Here is a 20,651-nt window from a genome sequence, read left to right as displayed (position 1 = left end):
GCTCTTTTTCTTAGTAATTATTCGCTCAGCATATATAATTGGGTAGTTGGAAAATTGATAGTTCTATTTTTAATTATTATGTAAGAAAAGAAGTTGAACAAAAATTAATTAGAGTTAATATGAAAAAAAAGGTAATTGGCCAGATAATTGGCTAACTAGTTTGCTAAAGTGGAGGTGGATAATGTGGCATTAGCTTTGGGAAGGGAGAGAATACAGAAACAGTTCAAGTTGTTGGGAGTTATAATGACCTGAATTTAAATTGTGACTCTGTACTTGCTAACTTGTATTACCTTATTACTAAAGCTCTCTGGGTCTCATTTTCTCGTGTGTTCTGTGGTTACATTTCCTTTTATCAGCACATGCAGAAATTGTAAGTCTCTAAATTTCATTTATCCAAAGTACTTTTTGAGAAGCCGTTAATGAATAAAACGAAGTCTATATACCTCTTCTGATGGGAGAAATAGACATAGGGCATTCCGGGTGCTAAATGTTCTAATGGAAATGAAGCAGAGAAAGAGGAGAGAAAAATTTAAGGATGGAGGAAGATGTTCTTCTAAGCACAAGATGTTCAGGACATCTTTTCAATCTCTGGTTTGAGCAGAGATCTAAAGTAAATGAGGAAAAAAATCATAAATGTATCTATAGAAAGAACATTCCAGAAAGAAAGAGAACAATTCATGAGTTTGAAATGGGAACATGTTTTCTGTGTTCAGAGCAGTGAGTGTTGGAAAAGACCAGCAGTACTGGGGCAAAATCAGAAGTGGTAGAAATGTCAGAGGTATAGACAGCAAGCTATACCTTATAAGACCTTGTAATATAAGACTTGAAAATTCATTCCAAACAAGATGGGAAACTGTGAAGTTTCTGTGTCAAGGAATGACAGGATCTAATGGTTTTCCAAGTTTTATTCTGATTGCTGTATCAATACTAGATCAGACTATCCTGCTGTCAGGAAAGGGAGGGTTGGTGGGGACAGGGTCTGGGGGGATAAGAGGGAAGGTAGTTCAGTTCTTGTGATATTGCAAGGGATTTCAAGAATTGTATTCTTGTAATTGTATTCTTCCCCATACCCAAATGTCTATAAATTTAAGATAAGAGATCATATATGCTCAAGTCATCTTTTTATCCTCTGTATTTAGGAAATGGAGTTATTTTTTCCTTCAAGTGGAGGATGCAGGCCCGCAAACACTGCTAAGTTTACCAATTGTACCTGCTGTATTGTTAAACCCCATGCTATCAGTGAAGGTAAGAGAATTGACCTCTTAAATACAACATACCCAGTTTATTTTGTTAATAGCTTAACTTATTTTGTTAATGTCTGTTTTCCTGTTGAATTTTGCATGATGAAATTAGTGTGCTTTTCATTTTTCTTTGAAGGCATAGAATAAAGCCGACTGATTATAAGAGAGAATCTGTCTCAATCTCAGTCTGTGTTTTTGTGTCTGCATTTCTAGAAGGTATCCGTGGGTTGTGTGGCTCAGTCATGCTCACTCATCCTGGCAACAGATCTTGATTCCTTGACTTTTACTCTCCTATCATTCATTAATTCAATTGCATAGCACTTGTAATACACATTAAACAATATTTATTACCCCAGACTGTACCCTTCCTGAGAAAGTTGTAGAAAATCTCTTATCTCTCCTGTCCCCTCCCCTCCCCTCGCCTGTCCTCCCCTCTTCTCCCTGTTCCACTCCACTCCGCTCCTCTCCTCCCCTCTCCCTCAGGCTTGAACTCAGGACCTGGGCACTGTATCTGACCTCCTTTTTGGTCAGGGCTAACATTCTGCCACTTAACTACAATACCACTTCTGGCTTTTTGGTGTTTAATTGGAGATGAGTCTCACAGTTTTCCTGCCCAGGGTCACTTGGAACCTCTGCCCTCAGATCTCAGCCTCCTGAGTAGCTAGGATTACAGGCATGAGCCACCTGGGTCCAGCTGAGATTTTTTTGTGTTGTTTTATCTTCTTTCTTCTATGATGTATTACCTAACCAGCACCAAAAACAAGAATTTCATATGGTTGGTAACACTTTCATTAGAAGCAATTCTTGCCTGTGTTTTGATCCCTTCCCCATCCACCTCCATTCATTCTTCTACCCCTCTCCTTGCCCTCCCTCACACCTTGTAAGTACCCATTTCCTGGTACGTATTTTGTTGGGCTATGACTTAGTCTTTCTAAAGAATTTACACTTACATTCTTCATAGAGCCTATATACCAGTTAATTCATTTATAACTGCATGGGTACTACCCAGTGAGTGAGTTTACTTCTAGGTTTATAGGCACATTCTAGCTCCCACAAATGAGGGAAACTACGATGTAACTTGTGTTTCTCTGGGTCTGGCTGACTTCAGTTAATATTATTTTTTTCCAAATTCATACAAATGGTATAATATCATTCGTTCTGATGGATGAGTAGAATTCTATTGTGTATATATGCCACATTTTCTTAATCCATTTATCTGTTGAGGGGCAAAAATAAATAAAAAAAAATAACATAGTACTGATAATGTTCTGTTTCTTGATTAGGTGATGGTTATATTGTGGTGTCCACTCTGTAACAACTATTTGACTTATGATATATGTAAACTTTTCTTTGTGAATAAAAATTTTTACTTAGATTACTTTTGAAGTCTGTGTATTTAGATACATGTGCGCATGTATACTTTCTTAGGATAAATCTAGAAATGTATGGCGGTTCATTAACTGATTTCCTCAGGTGGGAGCACTAGGCTGGGGAATAGTGGAAAACCTTTTATTTTTTTGCCTATATATTTCATATTTCCTAAATGTTTTATAATAAGTGTGCATTATTTTGTACAAATAAAGTCCCCCTCTAAGAGCTATTAAAAAATCAACTATGTATGTAAAGAAAAATGTGACTTATATTTAAGGAATCAAATATAATGAAGAATTAGAATAAAAACTAGTTATGCATCTTAATAATTATATAGGTAATGATAACTAGGAATCTGGTTAAAAAAAAAAAATATGGTGGGGCTGGGAAGTTGGCTCAGTGGTAGAGTGCTTGCCTTGCATGCATGAGGCCCTGGGTTCGATTCCTCAGCACCATATAAGCAAAAAGAAAAAAGCCGGAAGTGGCGCTATGGCTCAAGTGGTAGAGCGCTAGCCTTGAGCTGAAGAGCTGAGGGACAGCGCCCAGGCCCAGAGTTCAGGCCCCACAACCGGACCCAAAAAAAAAAAAAAGTATGGTGATGTAAAAATAACCAGTTTGGGGGCTGGCTCAGTGGTAGAGTGCTTGCCTTGCATGCCTGGGTTCGATTCCTCAGCACCACATAGGTAGAAAAAGCTGGAAGTGGCCCTGTGGCTCAAGTGGTAGAGCGCGAGCTTTGAGCTGAAGAGCTGAGGGACAGTGCCCAGGCCCAGAGTTCAGGCCCACGACCTATAAAAAACAAGCAGACAATCAAAAAAAGTTTTGTTATATATAATTTTTATATTTTTACACATTCAAACCATTTTAGATCAGAGCCTTCGATCAAACCTAGAGTTGTGCATACTAGACAAGTAATCTACCACAAAGCTGTGCCCCATACTGAACCTTTAAGATACTAGGATATATAAATTCCTTAGAGCAAAAGAAAATTTGTAAAAGATAGCAGTATAAATGTGAGCATCCTACTTTTTTTTAAAAAAAATCTTCCTTCTAAACCTGGATAGCAGTATACTTTAAGACCATTTTTGAAACATATAATTAACCCAATCCTCATTCAACTGTGGTAATAATAAAATGAAGTTTGAAGTCTCATGCTGAATTTATGATTGATTCATTTGTCCCCTTCTCAACTGCTGGTTGGTTTGTGTTTGTCTTTTTCTAGTCCATATCCTAGTATATTTACTTTTGCCTGTGGCCTAATCTAGTGCTAAAGGAAGAGATTTGGAAGGAGTTTTTGATAAGAGAGTATACCTGAAATGGAATCTGTTGATAGCTGATTTCCCTAAAATGGACAAATAGCCAGTTACCTAGCCAAGCTAAGTTAACTGTGTACTATAGTAAGACTGTACCAGAAGGAGGTCCTAGGTAAATGGAGAGTCAGGTTGTTTCCCTAGAGAGGTTGCTGGTGGGATTTTCAGTAGAGTGATCTGATTGATATCAAGGAGGGTACAAAGTCCTGGGAACCACAGTCCAGTTAGTGGAAACAGTGAGTCAGGATCTTATTAAGTCTCCTAAATACACAGTTGTTGGATAAGTGAGTGGCTGGGTTTGGTAAGTGAGTAGCCTTTTGTTGGGATTAAAAGATTTGGAGAAAGTCTTTGGGGGCAAACAATGAAGTTATTTACTGATTTGCATCCTTATCTTTCTGGACAAGAATTTCTGGTCTTGCTTGTGTAGGCAGAGTTGGCTTTCAGTCCTGAACTGAATGCATGGTAGTTCAGTGGGTTTCACTTTTCACCTCAAAAGAGAACTGAAAAAAGCAAGAGAGTCAGCTTTGGAGACCAGTGGTGGGGAAATAGAGTACCTGTGAGGCCTTTGCAGTCTTTCTATAGACAGACTGAAATTTATATTGTCATTTTGGACTGAGTCTTTTTAAAAAAGAAGGAGAAACTATGTGCATGTTCTCATGCTTGCTTTTTTTTCATTTCAAAATTATTCAGTATGTTTGTATGTCCTCAGTATTGCATATATCTACTTTAAGACCATTTATAAAATGAATTGTTTCTAATCTAAATTAAGCTATTTAGACTTGAATTCTGATTCTGAAACTTACTAGCCATGGGATATTGGATAAATTATTTCACCTTTTTATCTATTTGTAGACTATTTGTTTCCATATTTGTAAAATGAGGATAATAATATATTGTCCTCAGAGTGAATATTAAATGTATGTGTATGTAAAGGATACTGGGTTAGTACCTAGCACTTAGTTAGGTGCTCTATAAGTGTTAGCCATTATAGCCATTATTACAATTGCTTTGCTGTCCTACTACAACTACTCTGCCATTAGTATCATTAGCTTTCAATTTTTAAACAAAATTGATAACCTACTAATAAAGCAATAGTTAAAAATGCTAATAAAATCCATATCCATGGACAAAAAGAAAATCCTTATTATTACATAAGTGAAAAAGTACTATACTAGTTTCTTCAGCTAAAGCCTAGGTCTAAAATTTGTGAACTAGGATTATTGCTGGTATTACAAATATGCTCAGCTTTTATGTTCTTTTCCAGTAGTATGATTTTGAACTCAGGGCCAGTATTTTACCACTTGTGTTATGCCTTAACCCTTAGAAAATTATATTCTGTATGTCAGTAGTATATTTTGGTTGTGAAAACATTCAGTTTTACATGGAAAATATTTTATGATATAACATAAAATGTATATTATGTTATTATATTTATGATATATTATATAATGATATATAGTATTTCACCTTATCCTCATTTTTTGTGTATGTTAAAGGATACCATATCTTTGTATCACACTTACCTTTGTCTTTACCTTAAAAGATACCTAACTTTTAAAAAAAGTCATCAGTATATTTACTATAAAATTTTCCAGTAAGAATAGTGACATTATTGGGTCAACAATAGTAAAACCTCATTGAGGGAGTCTGAATTCAAGATTGAAATATTAACAGATAGGAGCAGATTCAGTAAGGTCTGTGGGTATTGGCATGGCTTCAGGCACATTGTTAGAAAAGTCTTTTATTTTTGAGTACAATTTTTTTTTATTGTCAAGGTGATGTACAGAGGGGTTACAGATACATAAGTAAGGTAATAAGTACATTTCTTGTCAAACTTGTTACCCCTTCCCTCATTTTTCTCCTCCTTCTTTTTAACTTTTAGAACTACTTTCTAATGTATGTCTTATATTCATAGTGGCAGACTGGTTTCTTTATCTTGCTATGGCTCCTCCCAGCCCTCCTGCCCCCTCTTTCTTTTTTGAAAATTGTTATTGTATAGTTGATATACAGAGGGTCTCAGTACATGAATCAGATACAATCAGTACAATTCCTTTTGAACCAAGTCTCCCCTTCTCACTCTCTCCTGGTCTTTCCCTCCCATCCCCACCCACATAGTGTCTAGTGAGTATCACCGTTGTATTTGTTCATCCTTGTTCTACTTTTTATGTGCCCTCCCTTACCATCCCAAATACAAACAAACAAGACAAAAGGAAAAGAAGACAAAAACAGCAACAATGCCAACTAAAGAATGTCTCTTGTGGGGCTGGGAAGGTGGCTCAGTGGTAGAGCGCTTGCCTTGCATGCCTGAGGCCCTGGGTTCGATTCCTCAGCACCACATAAGCAAAAAGAAAAAAAGCCGGAAGTGGCGCTGTGGCTCAAGTGGTAGAGCGCTAGCCTTGAGCTGAAGAGCTAAGGGACAGTGCCCAGGCCCAGAGTTCAGGCCCCACGACCGGACCCAAAAAAAAAAAAAAAAAAGAATGTCTCTTGTTTCCTTTTCTTGGAGTTCATGTCATAGACTATTAATATGATCACCTGTCCATAGTCATTGAGCCTTAATATACGATATAGCCTCCTTCGGCCTCTGTATGTTAATGAGTAGGTTCCTATGTAATTTATCACGTTCCACTGTTATTTACGTATTTTAGTCATTCGATTTGTTGTAGTTTTTTTTTGGGGGTCTGGTCATGGGTCCTGAACTCTGGGCCTGGGCGCTGTCCCTCAGCTCTTCAGCTCAAGGCTAACGCTCTACCACTTGAGCCACAGCGCCACTTCCAGCTTTTTTCTTTTTGCTTATGTGGTACTGAGGAATCAAACCCAGGGCCTCATGCATGCAAGGCAAGCACTCTACCACTGAGCCACCTTCTCAGCCCCATGAATTCTTGATTGATTGTTGGATGAAGGATTAAATTCATTCTTAGCTTAATTATGCGCTTTTATGATAATGGTTTGTCTATTAAAGACCAAACAATGGAAAGTCACTGTGTCTTTTATCTTTTAATATCAGAATGTACTCTTCACACTTGATTGAAATAAAATAACACCTGTTGCTAGACAGCCAAAGCCCAGGATCTAGCAACTATAATGTTTACATCAGTCACCTTAGGGTTTAATGATGTATTGTAATGATGTAGTATACAGGATCTACCCTTTGACTGGATTAGAAGAAACAGAAGCTAGACAGAGCCATGGGAATGAGCTCAATGAAGTTTTACTGCACTTGGCAAAGATGATTGTAATGTGTAATGTTGGGAATAGCTTACACTTCTTTGATATTTCTCCTCTGTGTGCCCTTGGAAACATTTCCTGATCTCCATAAAGATTTTTTTTGTGTGTGTGTCACTAGGCACTGAACATAGGGCCTCATGTATACCATTGTATATGTTATTGCCTCAAATGCTTATCAGTCTTTGTCTCTAAACATGCTATCTAACATTTTTTTATCCAAATAATTATTTCCCCCACTTTTTTTTTTGTCGATTGTGAGGCTTGAACTCTGGGCCTGGCGCTGTCCCTGAGCTTTTCAGCTCAAGGCAAGCCATGAACTCATGATGTTAACAAATTATTTTTTTGTAATGCAATTTAAATAAGTCCTAAGTATAGCTAAAGTAACTTATGGATCCATTATATAGTATCCAATGAATACTATACAAGTTAGTAATATTAATATGACAAGAAATATTGTTCAAAACCAGCTCAAAATGACTAGGGTTCAGATTTGATTTAGGCATGTGCAGGTTCTATAACATTGACTCAGTTAGCTGCTGTTTTTAAATCTTCAAACTTCTGGGAAACCTTTGTTTTCACAGCTAAATCAGTTGGCCTTTGCTTGATACAATTGTGATATTTGAGAAACATATCCATCTACCTGTCTTTTTCTCCTCCATCCCTCAGCCTGCTGCAACTAAAATAGCACTAATTAGCTACAGTAAGTTAGTAAAATAAAAACGTATATAAAGCACTATATACGTGGTAATATCTAAGTGAACTTTCAGATGACTCAATACCATGAGAGAGCAGGAAAAAAACAAGTCTTAACTGCTTTGCAAAAATGAATAGATAAATAAAAGAACTTAGATTTTTATAAGAAATCAATAGGATCTTTAAGCCAGCCCTGCAGTTTTAGAATAGGCAGACCCCATTTTAAAAACCACTCATCTGTGAGATAAAGCTCAAATTCCTCATGCTGGCATTTAAGACCTTCATTAGTTTGGATTAAGTCTCTTGTCTTTTTCTGTTTTGCTTTTCTTTTCTGACTTGCTTCTCGCTGCCCTGTAGCCGTACACACACTTTCCCAGGGCTGTGTCTTTTCTCCTGCCTTATGTGGACCTACCATCTTGCTATGCTGTCAGGCACCTTTCAGCTTTCATTCTCCCTTGAAGTTTCTGTCTACCTTTTTATAATTTCATTTTTCTCCTTCTTAGAACTGCTCTTTGATTTCCTTCTGTGGCCACTGTTTTGACATTTCATTTTTAAGAGTTATTTTAAAATGACTTATTTTTCATATTTTTAAATCACTAGTCTTCTGTGGCCTTTTAGGCAAAAATAGTATCTTAAAAGATTTTTTGTTAGCTTCAGGGCTGTCACTGATAGTCTTGAAGCATTCACTGAGGGCCGTCTAAGGATTAATTGTAATTCTCGTTATTCCAGATTTACTCTTTCTTTTAAAAAGAACGTGCTGCTTATAGAGTATAAGCAAAATAATTTGACATTGAAGCGTGGTATTTCTAGGAAACTAAAATGGTTTAAATATCTTGCCTTATGTCCATTTATTTTTCATTTTCAGGACTGTTGGGAAAGATCTTGATGAGTATTCGTGATGGAGGCTTTGAAGTTTCAGCTATGCAGATGGTACATAGTTTGCAATGACCCACGAGCCATAATTAATTAGAATTTCTTTTAAATAATTTCTTTTAAAATGTTTTAAACTCAGTATTCAAGTGTACTTATGAACTCAATGTTTCAAAAATAGTGGACTCACATACTGAATTCAATAACTATATTTAACTGAGAAAAGGAAAATTTACCTAGTATACTCATTTAAGCTTGCAAGGGAAGTTTGTAAATTTCTTAAAACTTCAGTCCAAAACTTTTAGTTCTAATAAGTAAGTTTTTACAAGTGAAACATAGATTCAAAGTACAGAATGTCAGGGGTTTTTCTCTCTTCTGCATTTTTAACTAGTTGATAATGATGGAAGGGAATCAGTTCACTTATTTCCCCTTGATCTGGTGGTACTGGGCTCTAGACTCTTCCTTTAGAGTTAGTATACTTCAGATTCTCTGTCTGGACACCTCCTTCACTGGGTCTCAAGCCTATATACTTGCTCAGAATTTCCCTGCTTATACACCCGCAGGATGCCCTTAGCTGAAAAAAACCCAGCAGTTCACATTTTGATAGCAGTATACCTTTGACCTTTATTCATTGGTGCATTTAACAATAATTCAAGTGCCAAAATATCATGAGACTCAGATAAACAATTTAGTTTTCAGAACAGAGCCCCAGCAAGTTAATTTTTATTTTATTTTATTATTATATATTTGGCTATATTTTTATTTACTACATATACTATAAACATATACAATACATGCTACAAAAACATTTTTTTTTAATTTAACTGTCAAGAAAGTATGTAGTGTTATAATACAATGGCACATGTTTATATTTTATTTCAAATTGGTTTGCTTTTCAACCATTTCAAACCATTAATAGTGAAATGTTACTTGTGGATAATTAAAAATTATCTATTTGCATTATTAACAATAAACAATTACAACAAATTAATAAGAATTAACCATGTCAAATATTAGTATTCAAAAATGGGCTTTTGCAGAGTTATTATATATAAAAAATAGTAGCCAATTTCAGTTTACTTTGCTCTGTAACAATGTACATATGAACTTGGAGCCTAGCATTTCTTTTTTACGGGAAGATACTTACGCGAAGTCTTTTGACTTCTTGAGGTCCAGTAACTGCTACACCACATGAATCCACCCAAGAGTTCCTGTAATGGCTTCAGACAAATGATCATTGAGAAGTTCTTGTCATTTTTAGTAGAGTTGCATGTTCCATTAACAATACATAGGATGAAGAGACACATTTTTCAGCCAATATCAAAGCCAAAAGAAAATACAAACATTCAGATCATTTGTGACAAGGATCTTATACAAATATTTTAGATGCCATACTTTCAGGAAAACAAAATTGAAGGTGTATTTGGATTTTACAGTATCTATGCTAACTGGAAATGTACAAGTAGTCAGGTGGAATTATGTCAAGTGTTGCAAATCTGTTCATCCAACATTAAGCACCTAACTATGTGCATAGCACTGTGCTAATGTTTTATAAGTCGAGCATTAGTGTCTTTATCAGGCATTACTTAGTGTGAGGTAAAAATAAATTAGCGTCATTAGTTTGCCTGGGATGAGTTTGTGATCCCGCGCCAGTTGGCTTCCCTGGGCCATGTAACAAGCTTCTGCACTCCCTCATTCACTCACGCACACAGCTGCGCATACTGTGCGCCAGGCAATGTGCTAGTCACTGAAATACCATGATTTGGTATATGTTTCAGGAATGCAAATTTATCATATAACCGATGCAGGACAACCAGAAAGGCACATTATTGTTCTAAAATGAGGTCCGAAGCAAAGTACAGATGTTTTGATTGGTCATACGACACCAGAGTCCATTTCCTATATTGAATGGGTACTAACTTTGAAAGTTTCATGTTGTGATTAAAAAAAGCCTAGATCATTTTTGGTCTCATAGGTCTATTCTTTGGAGCATGACACTCCATATAAGCCATTCTACATGTAGGTTTGTAAACTAAACCTGTATATAAAAAGAACCAAAAACAAAGGCAGTTTATAATGTCATGTACGTCAAATACTATTCTGGCCAAGTAAAATGAATACATAGTTAATTCATGATTGACTCACACATTTTTCAAAGCTCTAACCCTACCCCAAACTCACATAATTCTAATTTGCCTTATATAAAAGTTGCACACAATGCAGAGGGTAAAATTTGGCCCTGAAACCTTGCATGGAATAGTATAAGTGATTGGTCCTTCCACTCCAAGTAGAATCTGAGAATTAGAACTCTGCATCTCCTATGAGGATACTGGCACCTAGGAGAAATGGCCTTTTAGGTCCCATCAGCCAGGAGTTTCTTTAGGTGCAGTAGCAGTTACTTTATTATTTTTAAATACATTTTTTTATTGTAAAAGTACTCTACAGAGGGGTTACAGTTACATGATCAAGGTAATGAGTACATTTCCTATCAAGCATTGTTACCTCCTCCTTTGTTTTTCCCCTACTGTTTTGGCCAAGGACAAATGGCGAACCAATGCAACAGCAATACCCACAATATGCTGGAAATGAACTGTACAACTTGGGGGTGGGGGTTGAGGGGGAGGGGAAAACAATGTTTTACAAGAAATGTGCTCACTTCCTTAGGTATGTAACTGTAGCCCCTCTGTACATCACCTTGACAATAAAATTAAATTAAAAAAATCCTTTATAATATAGGTAAGGTTTTCCAAATATCAGAAGATGTAAGATTAATTTAAAAATTATAATTATAGGAATTATAGTTTTAAATATTGACCTTAATGCTGGCCTACAATCTATCACAGTGATTAGTCATAGTAGGTAATGATATTATTATTATTACTATTATTAATTAAATCTGTTAGAAGCATGATAATGTAATGACGTGTAGCTATTGAGTTTCAAAATTAAAAAAAATCTATTTCTAAATCTGAGATCAGCTGTTTTCTAGATATGTGACTGGCAAATTTCAAGCATTCTTATTCTCAATTTTCTCATCTAAGACATGAGCATTCTGAGTAAATGGGCTATTCTTCAGATTAAATAGCCATGATCAGAGTTTCCTGAACAAATTACTAAGTATTTAATATATTATCTCTTCTGCTTTTATTTTGCTGCATTAATAATACAGGTTACATGGTTGAAAGGTAGAACTGAAACAGAATTCCCTCCCTCTAATAGCAGGGTTATCTATGAGGCTACATTCTTCTTTAATAACTATGTAGGCAGGAATTTCTCAGTAATATTCAACGTTGGCAAAAATAAACAGTAGAAGAAAATAAAATTGAAAATCAGAGGCTGTTTTTTAAAATTAAGTTTTGAGTTCCTAGACCTAATGAAATTTTTATTTCTAACTAAATTTAAAGCCTGTCTGAATTGAAAAGAATGATTTGTTCTAGACTCACTCTGTAAGCTTGCTATTATTTACTATTGTTTCTGAAGATTAGTAGGATACCCAGATGACATCTTTAAGTGTTTTGTTATACACCAGAGTGGGGATTTTTCTGGAAGCTTAAGAGGAAAATAGAGTTGTTTTTCATCCCCACTACAAAATCTGAAGCACTAGACGTTGGTTAGTCACCTTTCTTCTTGTACCGTTAATCAACCAACAAGCATTCTATGACATAGATTTTTTTTTTATCATATCAAGAATGAGGCTTTATTCAGAGCAGTGTAGGGTAGTGGCTAAAAGCATGTTCAGTGAGTCAGATTCCTGGAGGCCAAATGCCAGTGTGGGGAGATGTAGGGTCTCTGGGTCTTGGTAGCCCTGACTGTAAATTTGCACCAGTCACAGCACCTTTGCCATGATATATACTGTGAAGATTAAATAAGGTGATTCATGCATAGAACCTCACACATTAACCTCTCAGTGATCTCTGTCTGTTGCACTTAGTGGTCAGCTAACTCTTTATACCATGTGTTCTTCTGTGAAGTGTAATGATGCAAAGTTTGCTGTTGAACTTGGTTTAAGTAGGGGATGAGAGAGAGGGATGGGAAGAGAGGAGAGTTAAGGTTTGTGGTCGGCATATGTAGATAGTCAAACAGGAATCCCTTCACAGAACTAACTGATGCTAATAAAATGTGGGGAAAGAGATTGACATTTTAAAAGTTAAAGAACAAGCTGAGTATAGTGACACAGACCTATAATCCCAGCACTTGGAGGGCTGAGGAAGGGTGACAATGAATTCTAGTTCTGCCTGTGCTAGAGAGTAAAACCGTATCTCTCTGTCTGTCTTGTCTGTCTGTCTGTCTGTCTGTCTGTCTGTCTGTCTGTCTGTCTGTCTGTCTTATAAGCAGAATATATCCAAGGGATGATAATTGTTGAGGGCTAAATGTAGCTTCTTTTTCTTTGTTTGGCCAGTTGGCTTATGTTTTCTTTTTCTTTTTTTGGTACAGTTCAATATGGATCAGGTTAATGTTGAAGAATTCTATGAAGTTTATAAAGGAGTAGTAACTGATTATAATGTAAGTATTATCGTAAATTGAAAAATCATAGTACTGAAAACAATTTGTGTGTCTCAGATCCTTGGAATTTCAGTATAATTTATAATCATTCAAAGTATTCAATCTAAAGCGTAAGGTAAGTATCACTTAAAGTATGATTTGCAAATTGTATATCTGATAAGAGGTTAATATTTAAAATATATAAGAAACTCAGAAAAAGGAATTGCAAAGTAAAAAAAATAAGAGGGTTTAAAAATGGGCGAAGAGCTGGATGTGGTGGCAAGTGTCTGACCTGAGGCTGAGTGAAAGGGCCAAAGCTCAGTGAACCCACAATAACGAGCTTGGGAGAAACAGACCCTACACTCTGCTGATAGGGGTAGAAATTACTATAGCTGTTTTAGAAAGCAGAGTGAGAATTTCTTAAAAAAACAAAAACTAGAATTTCCATACATAATCCACAATTCCATTTCTAGGTATGCGTGTGTGTGTGTGTGTGTGTGTGTGTGTGTGTGTGTAATACATATTTCTAGGTATATACACACTCAAATTGAAATCAGAATGTGGAAACTTACCTGCATGCTGTGTTTATTTCAACATTATTCACAAGAGCCAAGGTATAGAAGCAACTTAGGTGTACATTGCTGGATGACAATTTCTTGTTTTTATCATGAATTCACCAGAGATACATTGAATATATATGATATACTGTAACCATCAGTGATAAAACATCCATAGAGCTTATATTCTGGTGAGGATGGACATAACTGAATCAAATGATCACATACACAACTCGCTTAGGTCAGTAAATGAGTATAAAGGAAACAAACATGTTTTCTTTCTTTTTCAAAAAGTTTCTCCTTACCAGGTTGTTTGTTAAGCCTTCAGATTTCCATTACTACATCTCACCCCTCCATAGTCCCGTGCGCCTTTTCATTCAACACCTTTGAGAGCAAATGAGTTTATTTTGTATAAAGTCATCCAGACAGATGCTAAAAGGCAGGGAGAATTCCTGCCATTTATTTATTTATTTATTTATCTATCTATCATAATCGAGGATGTATTATCTTACTGCAACCTGTTCTCACGAAAAAATTGCAAAAGAAAACCCTACAAAAAACCTTATTTCTTAATTAAAACTTAGGATGACTTAATTTTTTTTGGATCAACTTTTTTAATCTTTTTTAAAATATATATTTTTATTGTAAAAATACTGTACAGAGGGGTTACAGTTACATGAGCAAGGTCATGAGTCTGTTTCCTATTGGGCATTGTTATACCCTCCTTTATTTTTCTCCTAACATCTCTTTCTTCCCCACCTCCCCATTTCCTCTCTCCCCTCCCCCAACCCCCTGCCCTGCAAAGTTGTGAAGTTCGTTTTCAACATAGTGTCTTGTATATCTCATTGTTACAGCGGGTCAACCTGTATCTTATTTCAGCATTTTATTTCCCTTCCCCTCCCCAAATTAGAAAAATGTATATACAAGATGCAGGACACTGGAATCAAATACACTGACAACAGAGGTTGTACCATGGGGGAAGAACATACAAAGAAACCAAAAACAATTACATAGTAGATTAAAAGTACATTAAAAAGAACAGCAACAAAGATAAAACCTCATGTGTCCTTATCTTGGGGTTCATTTTGCTTCGCATCAGGTTATATGATCATATATACATAGCTTTTGACATCTTCTGCTTGTTCTCGACATATACTAGTTATTACAGATAAGGGAAACCATGGGACCTATGTTTCTTTGGGTCTGGCTTACTTCACTTAATATAATTTTTTCCAGGTCTTTCCATTTCCTAACAAAAGGGACAGTGTCATTCTTTCTGTTGGAGGCATAGAATTCTCTATTGCATTTTCTTGATCCATTCATCTACTGAGGGGCATCTGGGTTGGTTCCATATCTTAGCTATGGTGAATAATGCTGCGATAAACATGGTTGTGCTTAGTATAGCTTTGTGATCGTTTGGGCAAATGCCTAAAAGTGGGATTGCTGGGTCATAGGGGAGGATTTACATCATGAAAATGGCAATACTTCCAAAAGCTATCTACAAATTCAGTGCTATACCTGCCAATATCCCAACCTCATTCTTCAAGGAAATAGAAAAAGTAGTCCAAAAATTCATGTGGATCAACTTTTAATGAAACATACGTTTGATGGAGTTCTTTGCTCAACATGTTTTTCTTTCCACTTTATACATTTTGAACAGCCTTTCCATCTATTTTTGATGTCATCTGTTATCACATTGAAAGTGAGTGAGGGGATAGAGAGATAGATATAGATACAAAAGAGAAGGAAAGGAGAAGAAAATGAAAGAAGATGGGAAGATGGGAAGAAAACAGGAAAAGTAGAGAAATTAATTTTTTGGTGGAGGGGACATTTTATTCCTTCCTCTCCTGTAAAGAATTGGGCCCTTTAGGCTTCTATGTCAGTGTACTTCAATGTCATGAAGACTGAAAATCAGAGTCTTAGGATCTGGGCACCTCCCATCCTGTCTTTCTGTTACTCTGTCCTGAAAATTCTATTTACACTGTCCTCACTCTACTTCATCCCTGTATCTTTAGTGCAGTGGCAGTGTTGGACTCTATTGTGTGTTCTCACATACCCTGTGTCTCTCCTTCCTCCCTGGGAATTGTTTGCCGGCAATAAAGTGGACCAATCATTTGCTCGTCTCATTTCCCCCCTCTCCCAGGAGTCACAGTACATACCTCCTGTCATCCAGTCCAAAAACTTGCTTTGTGTATTTTGTTTAGTTTCTAGGACCAAGTGAAATATACTAAAAGATAATTTCAGACAATGGAAATATGAGGTGGTGAAGTATTCCATTAAAATGATAGGGATGGAGATGAAGGACTATATCTAAAAGAATTCTTTCAGGAAAAGTGGACATAATTTGGAAACTGCTCAGTGTATGGGATACAGGTGGGAAGAAGTCAGAGGTCTTTAGCACTTGGAGATTAGTGGGATGGTAACACAACAAAAAGGAGGAGTAAAATATTACCTAATTGTACTGATTCTCTTGTGTTCCTTTATAATACGTGTCATAGGAGATGGTGACAGAAATGTATTCTGGCCCTTGTGTGGCTCTGGAGATTCAACAGAGTAACCCTGCCAAGACGTTTCGAGAGTTCTGCGGGCCTGCCGACCCTGTAAGTTACTCTCAATGACTGGTCTAGTCTGTGTTATTCGCTAGCTACATGTTTGGATATGTTTATTCTAGTGTTCTTAAATGACAACACCAAATGAATATACAAAATCTGTTCAAAATGGTACTTTAGAAGAGGAAATCATCTTTATCACCCTAGTTACCAAGTAGAATGGACAAAAGCATTTATTGTGGCCCTTCTTTCTTTCGTTACTTTTGTTAAATTTTGTAAGTAAATTTTTCAAGCTTTTCATAGAAATCCTCTAAAGTGTTGTACTTTGACCTAGAGAGGATATAAAAAGAGCTTTAATGTGAAGACCATCACAATGGTGGAATCATACCTGATATATAAATGAATACAAGCAGTGGAATTTATTTGCTGTCAGTGGTCTAAATTCTTAGATTTCCCTGCATTCCACATTGTCTTACAGAGCAAGATACAGATACTGACCAAATGTTGATAGTTCAGTTGAAAGAGCAATCAATATGATCTGACTTTTGTGACATCTAACTTTATTAGAGAAAGAGATATATGTCAGACACTGGTGGCTCATGCCTACGGCATTAGAATCAGGCTGAGATCTGGCAGATCTTGATTCACAGATACTCCAGACATAATAGTATGTTAGACCCTACCCCCAATTAACCAGCCAAAAGCAAGGCTAGATTAAAAAACCCCACAGCAACATTTACTCTGTGTCGTATATAAGTTTATCTGATCTCGGGAAGGGAAGGGGAATAACAAAATGGTGAGACAGAGAGCAAAGTGTGAACTAACTCAGCATCAAACTCACAAGACACTCAGTTGGAAATGAACTTTACAACTTGCGGGAGAGGGAAGTTGGGGGTAGGAGAAGTGGGAGAAAAACGAGGGAAGGGGTAACAATGTTCAACAAGAAATGAATTCATTACCATACCTATGTAACTGTAACCCTCTGTACATCACCTTTACAATAAAATAAAATTTTTGATAAAAAAGCAAGGCTAGAAGCATGGCTCTAGTGGTAGAGCATCAGCTGTAAGCAAGAAAGCTTAGGAACAGTGTGCTAGTAGTATGTACAAAGCTCACGGCTAGATTCTGGCTTGGTACAATGAGAAAAGCAAGTTAGCATATTCTCTCTCTTTTTCTCTTTCTCCCTCTCTTCCTCTTTCCCCTTTTCTGCCTCTCTCCCTTCCTCTTCCTTTCTACTTTTTTGCCTCCCTACCTTTAGAAAGTGGCATTGAATGTTTTCTACATATTAGCTATTATACTAGGTGATAATAAGTTTATTATTAGTAATCAACCAAATAAGGTTTTTTTCCCTCTGAAGAACTTACAGGCAAGATATAGCAAAAGGTAGAACTGCTAATTAATAGGAATCTCAGTTTAAATTAATCTACATATTATGCTATTCTGAGATAATTTAGAAATTAATGTTTTCACTGCCTTGTCATTCCCACATCTAAAGAAAGACCCTGGGTCACAATCTACATCAGTATAATTAATGTTTGGAAAACCACCAGGTACATATTGGTCACCCAATTAATACTTGGTGAATTAATGAATAGGCCAGCTCTGTATTTAGGTAGACCTAACAATGTCATTAACTCCTTGCTTAATTGTATTTTACAAAGCAAAGCTCATCCTCCTTCTGGCTGTCAAAATTCATCTTTTGTTTGGCTCGCAGTTCTGGGGTTTTGATCTGAGATCAGGTGGCCCTATTGCTTTGAGCCTCTGGTGAAGACACTCTGGTGAAGTAATGGGCGGTGTCAGCACAAAACACTGAAATCATAAGCGAGGACTAAGAAATGTAAGTCCTACAATCTCCTTTACAGACATGCCTCAGTGATCCAAAGATCTTTCCAGAAGACTTACTCCTCACAGGTCCATAGCACCTCTATTACTTCTACCCTGGGGCCAGTGCTTTGGTATTGGGATTTGGGGGAATACTGTCTATTTCAAACCATAGAACAGAAATGTTAAGCAACAAACAGAACAGTACCACCAGCAGCAGCAACAACAACTTTTTGGGTATATATGCATACCTTCTAGTAGTGCAGATTTCAAAAAGTCTCCATGAATAAAACTTCCAGAGATTCTCTATGCTATAAACTCAGAGGATAAATTGGAAGTTTCACTCTAAGAGATTTTTGCCTTATACCTCCTTTCTTGTTGAATTAGAATTTAATTTTCTTTCAAACAAAGTTATCAAATGCATTGTGGATGTGGAGAATTAGGGGTGAGCATGATAGACTAATTAATTAGCTCAGTCCATGTGAAATGTGTACTCTAGTAAGGAATATGGTCATTAGATAATTACATAGATATGCCTACATGGTAACTATGTTAACTGCTTTAAAGAAGTGTGATCATTGTGTAAGGGCTTATCCTCAGAGCCTTTAGCTAAGTTGAGAATGGGGGAGGGGTTTGCAAATGATTCTCATTTATTCTAAATTCTGAAGGTTTAAAAATATCCATGTGAGCCGGGCGCTGGTGGCTCACGCCTGTAATCCTAGCTACTCAGGAGGCTGAGATCTGAGGATCGCGGTTCAAAGCCAGCCCGGGCAGGAGAGACCGTGAGACTCCTATCTCCAATAAACCACCAGAAAATCGGAAGTGGCGCTGTAGCTCAAGTGGTAGAGCGCTCGCCTTGAGCTGAAGAGCTGAGGGACAGCGCCCAGGCCCAGAGTTCAAGCCCCACAACCGACAAAAAAAAAAAAAAAAATATCCATGTGAGACTGTGAGAACCTAGCATATTTTAGGAACTGAGAGAAATCCAGTTTGACTCTGATGTTGAGTGCAAAGAGGAGAATAGACTGTAATGCAGTTGAAGAAATTATTTAGGCCAAAGTAGATCACAGTAACCAGTCTGTATTTACTGTAAGTTCAGTGAAAACTCCATGGGAAAGTTTACGTGGATATTGATGTAGCCAAATTTTTATTTTAGAAGAGTGCTAGAGCTGTATGGCAAACTGATAATTGATTGAGATGATGGGACTTTTGTGAAGACAGCTATCAGAACTTATGGGTAATTTAGATGTGGAAATGAGTGACAAGATAGTTATCTAATCTGGATGAAGAAATTCTTGAAGAAATGATCACTATATTTTGGAATAGTCTAAATTTTGTTGTTTAAATGTCTTTTTCCTAAGCTATTGGTTTAAATTTTATGTACATATAAGTTGTTTTACTCTCAAAAGTAGGAAATAGAGATACCAGAAATGCATTCAGACTATTTCTTAAGTACCTGTCAGCTTTCAGTAAATTGAAAACACCTTGGTGTTGGAAGAAGGGTTCTTGGATGTGTCCGTTTTGTTTTGTTCTTAAAGTAATGGTCTGGTAATAATCAGCTTATACTCTGCGCCTTCCATTTTAATTTCATAGATTTTTAACTAAAATTTTATTTTTAAAAAGTGCTCTATTTCTACCCAGCTGGAACCAACAGATGTTGCTTTCTTGTTCTGCTTTTGGAAATTCTGAAGTGGGTAGAGTTAGCTGATTACAATCCATATGGAATACGAATAAAGTTCTTTAAAACCTTCAGCATTGAAATCCACCTAACATATGCCCACCTAACATATCTTTTCAATGTATGTGTCTTTTTTATTACTTTTTTATTATTTTTATTGTCAAGGTGATATACAGAGGGATTACAATAATAGAAATAAGGTAATAAGTACATTTCTTGTCCAACTTGTTACCCCCCCTCTCTCATTTTTTCTCTCTCTTTCCCTCCTCCTTCATCCCCCCCCAAGTTGTAAAGTTCATGTTCAACATATTACCTTGTGAGTATCGCTGTTGCATTGGTTTCCCCTTTGTTCTTTGTCTCACCATTTTGTTGTTCCCCTTCTCCTCCCTAGTTCAGATAAACCTACATACAATACCAGGATACCAAAATCAAATACAGTGACAACAGGGATAAACCATAGGGGGAAGAACACACAAAAGAAACAAGAAATCACATAATACATTAAAAACAACAAGAACAAAGTAAAACCTCTTGTGTCTATATCTTGGAGTTCATTTTGCTTAGTGTCATCTTATATGGTCATATGTACATAGCTATTGAGATATTCTACCTGGACGGTGGAATATTTAGTCAGGGCATAGGAGGAGGATTGGGGTGGGCTCTGAGTAGGTCAGATTGTGTATTAATGGAAATCTCACAGGCAAGCTCTTTACAGTCTGGAAGTTGGCTGGCCTTGGGAGGGATAAGCAAAGATGTGAACCACTGCCTCTGGCCTTTGCTTTGTGTGTGTGTGTGTGTGTTCACGCGCGTGCGTGCACAGTGGCAGCACTGGGCTTGAATTCAGGGCTGTGTGTGTGTGT

The 20,651-nt window shown here is 36.7% G+C and overlaps 1 protein-coding gene across 4 annotated transcripts in view; it reads left to right on the top strand.

Moving 5' to 3' along the window:
• The window catches only part of Nme7 (NME/NM23 family member 7), a 95,403-nt gene that overhangs the window by 35,718 nt on the left and 39,034 nt on the right, over positions 1–20,651 (top strand). For 3 of the 4 annotated variants that reach the window (XM_042674283.1, XM_042674280.1, XM_042674281.1), the window contains 4 exons: positions 1,140–1,245; positions 8,703–8,767; positions 13,142–13,210; positions 16,245–16,346. In XM_042674283.1, coding sequence (XP_042530217.1) covers positions 1,140–1,245; positions 8,703–8,767; positions 13,142–13,210; positions 16,245–16,346 — 342 coding nt within the window. Of the gene's footprint in view, positions 1–1,139; positions 1,246–8,702; positions 8,768–13,141; positions 13,211–16,244; positions 16,347–18,009; positions 18,118–20,651 lie in introns of those variants that run through there. The other variant, XM_042674282.1, reaches the window with a different exon arrangement.

Source organism: Dipodomys spectabilis, unplaced genomic scaffold (assembly GCF_019054845.1).
Source record: "Dipodomys spectabilis isolate Male_0828 unplaced genomic scaffold, ASM1905484v1 ptg000019l, whole genome shotgun sequence".
Classification (NCBI taxonomy): domain Eukaryota; kingdom Metazoa; phylum Chordata; class Mammalia; order Rodentia; family Heteromyidae; genus Dipodomys; species Dipodomys spectabilis.
This window is presented reverse-complemented; position numbering and strand designations above follow the sequence as displayed.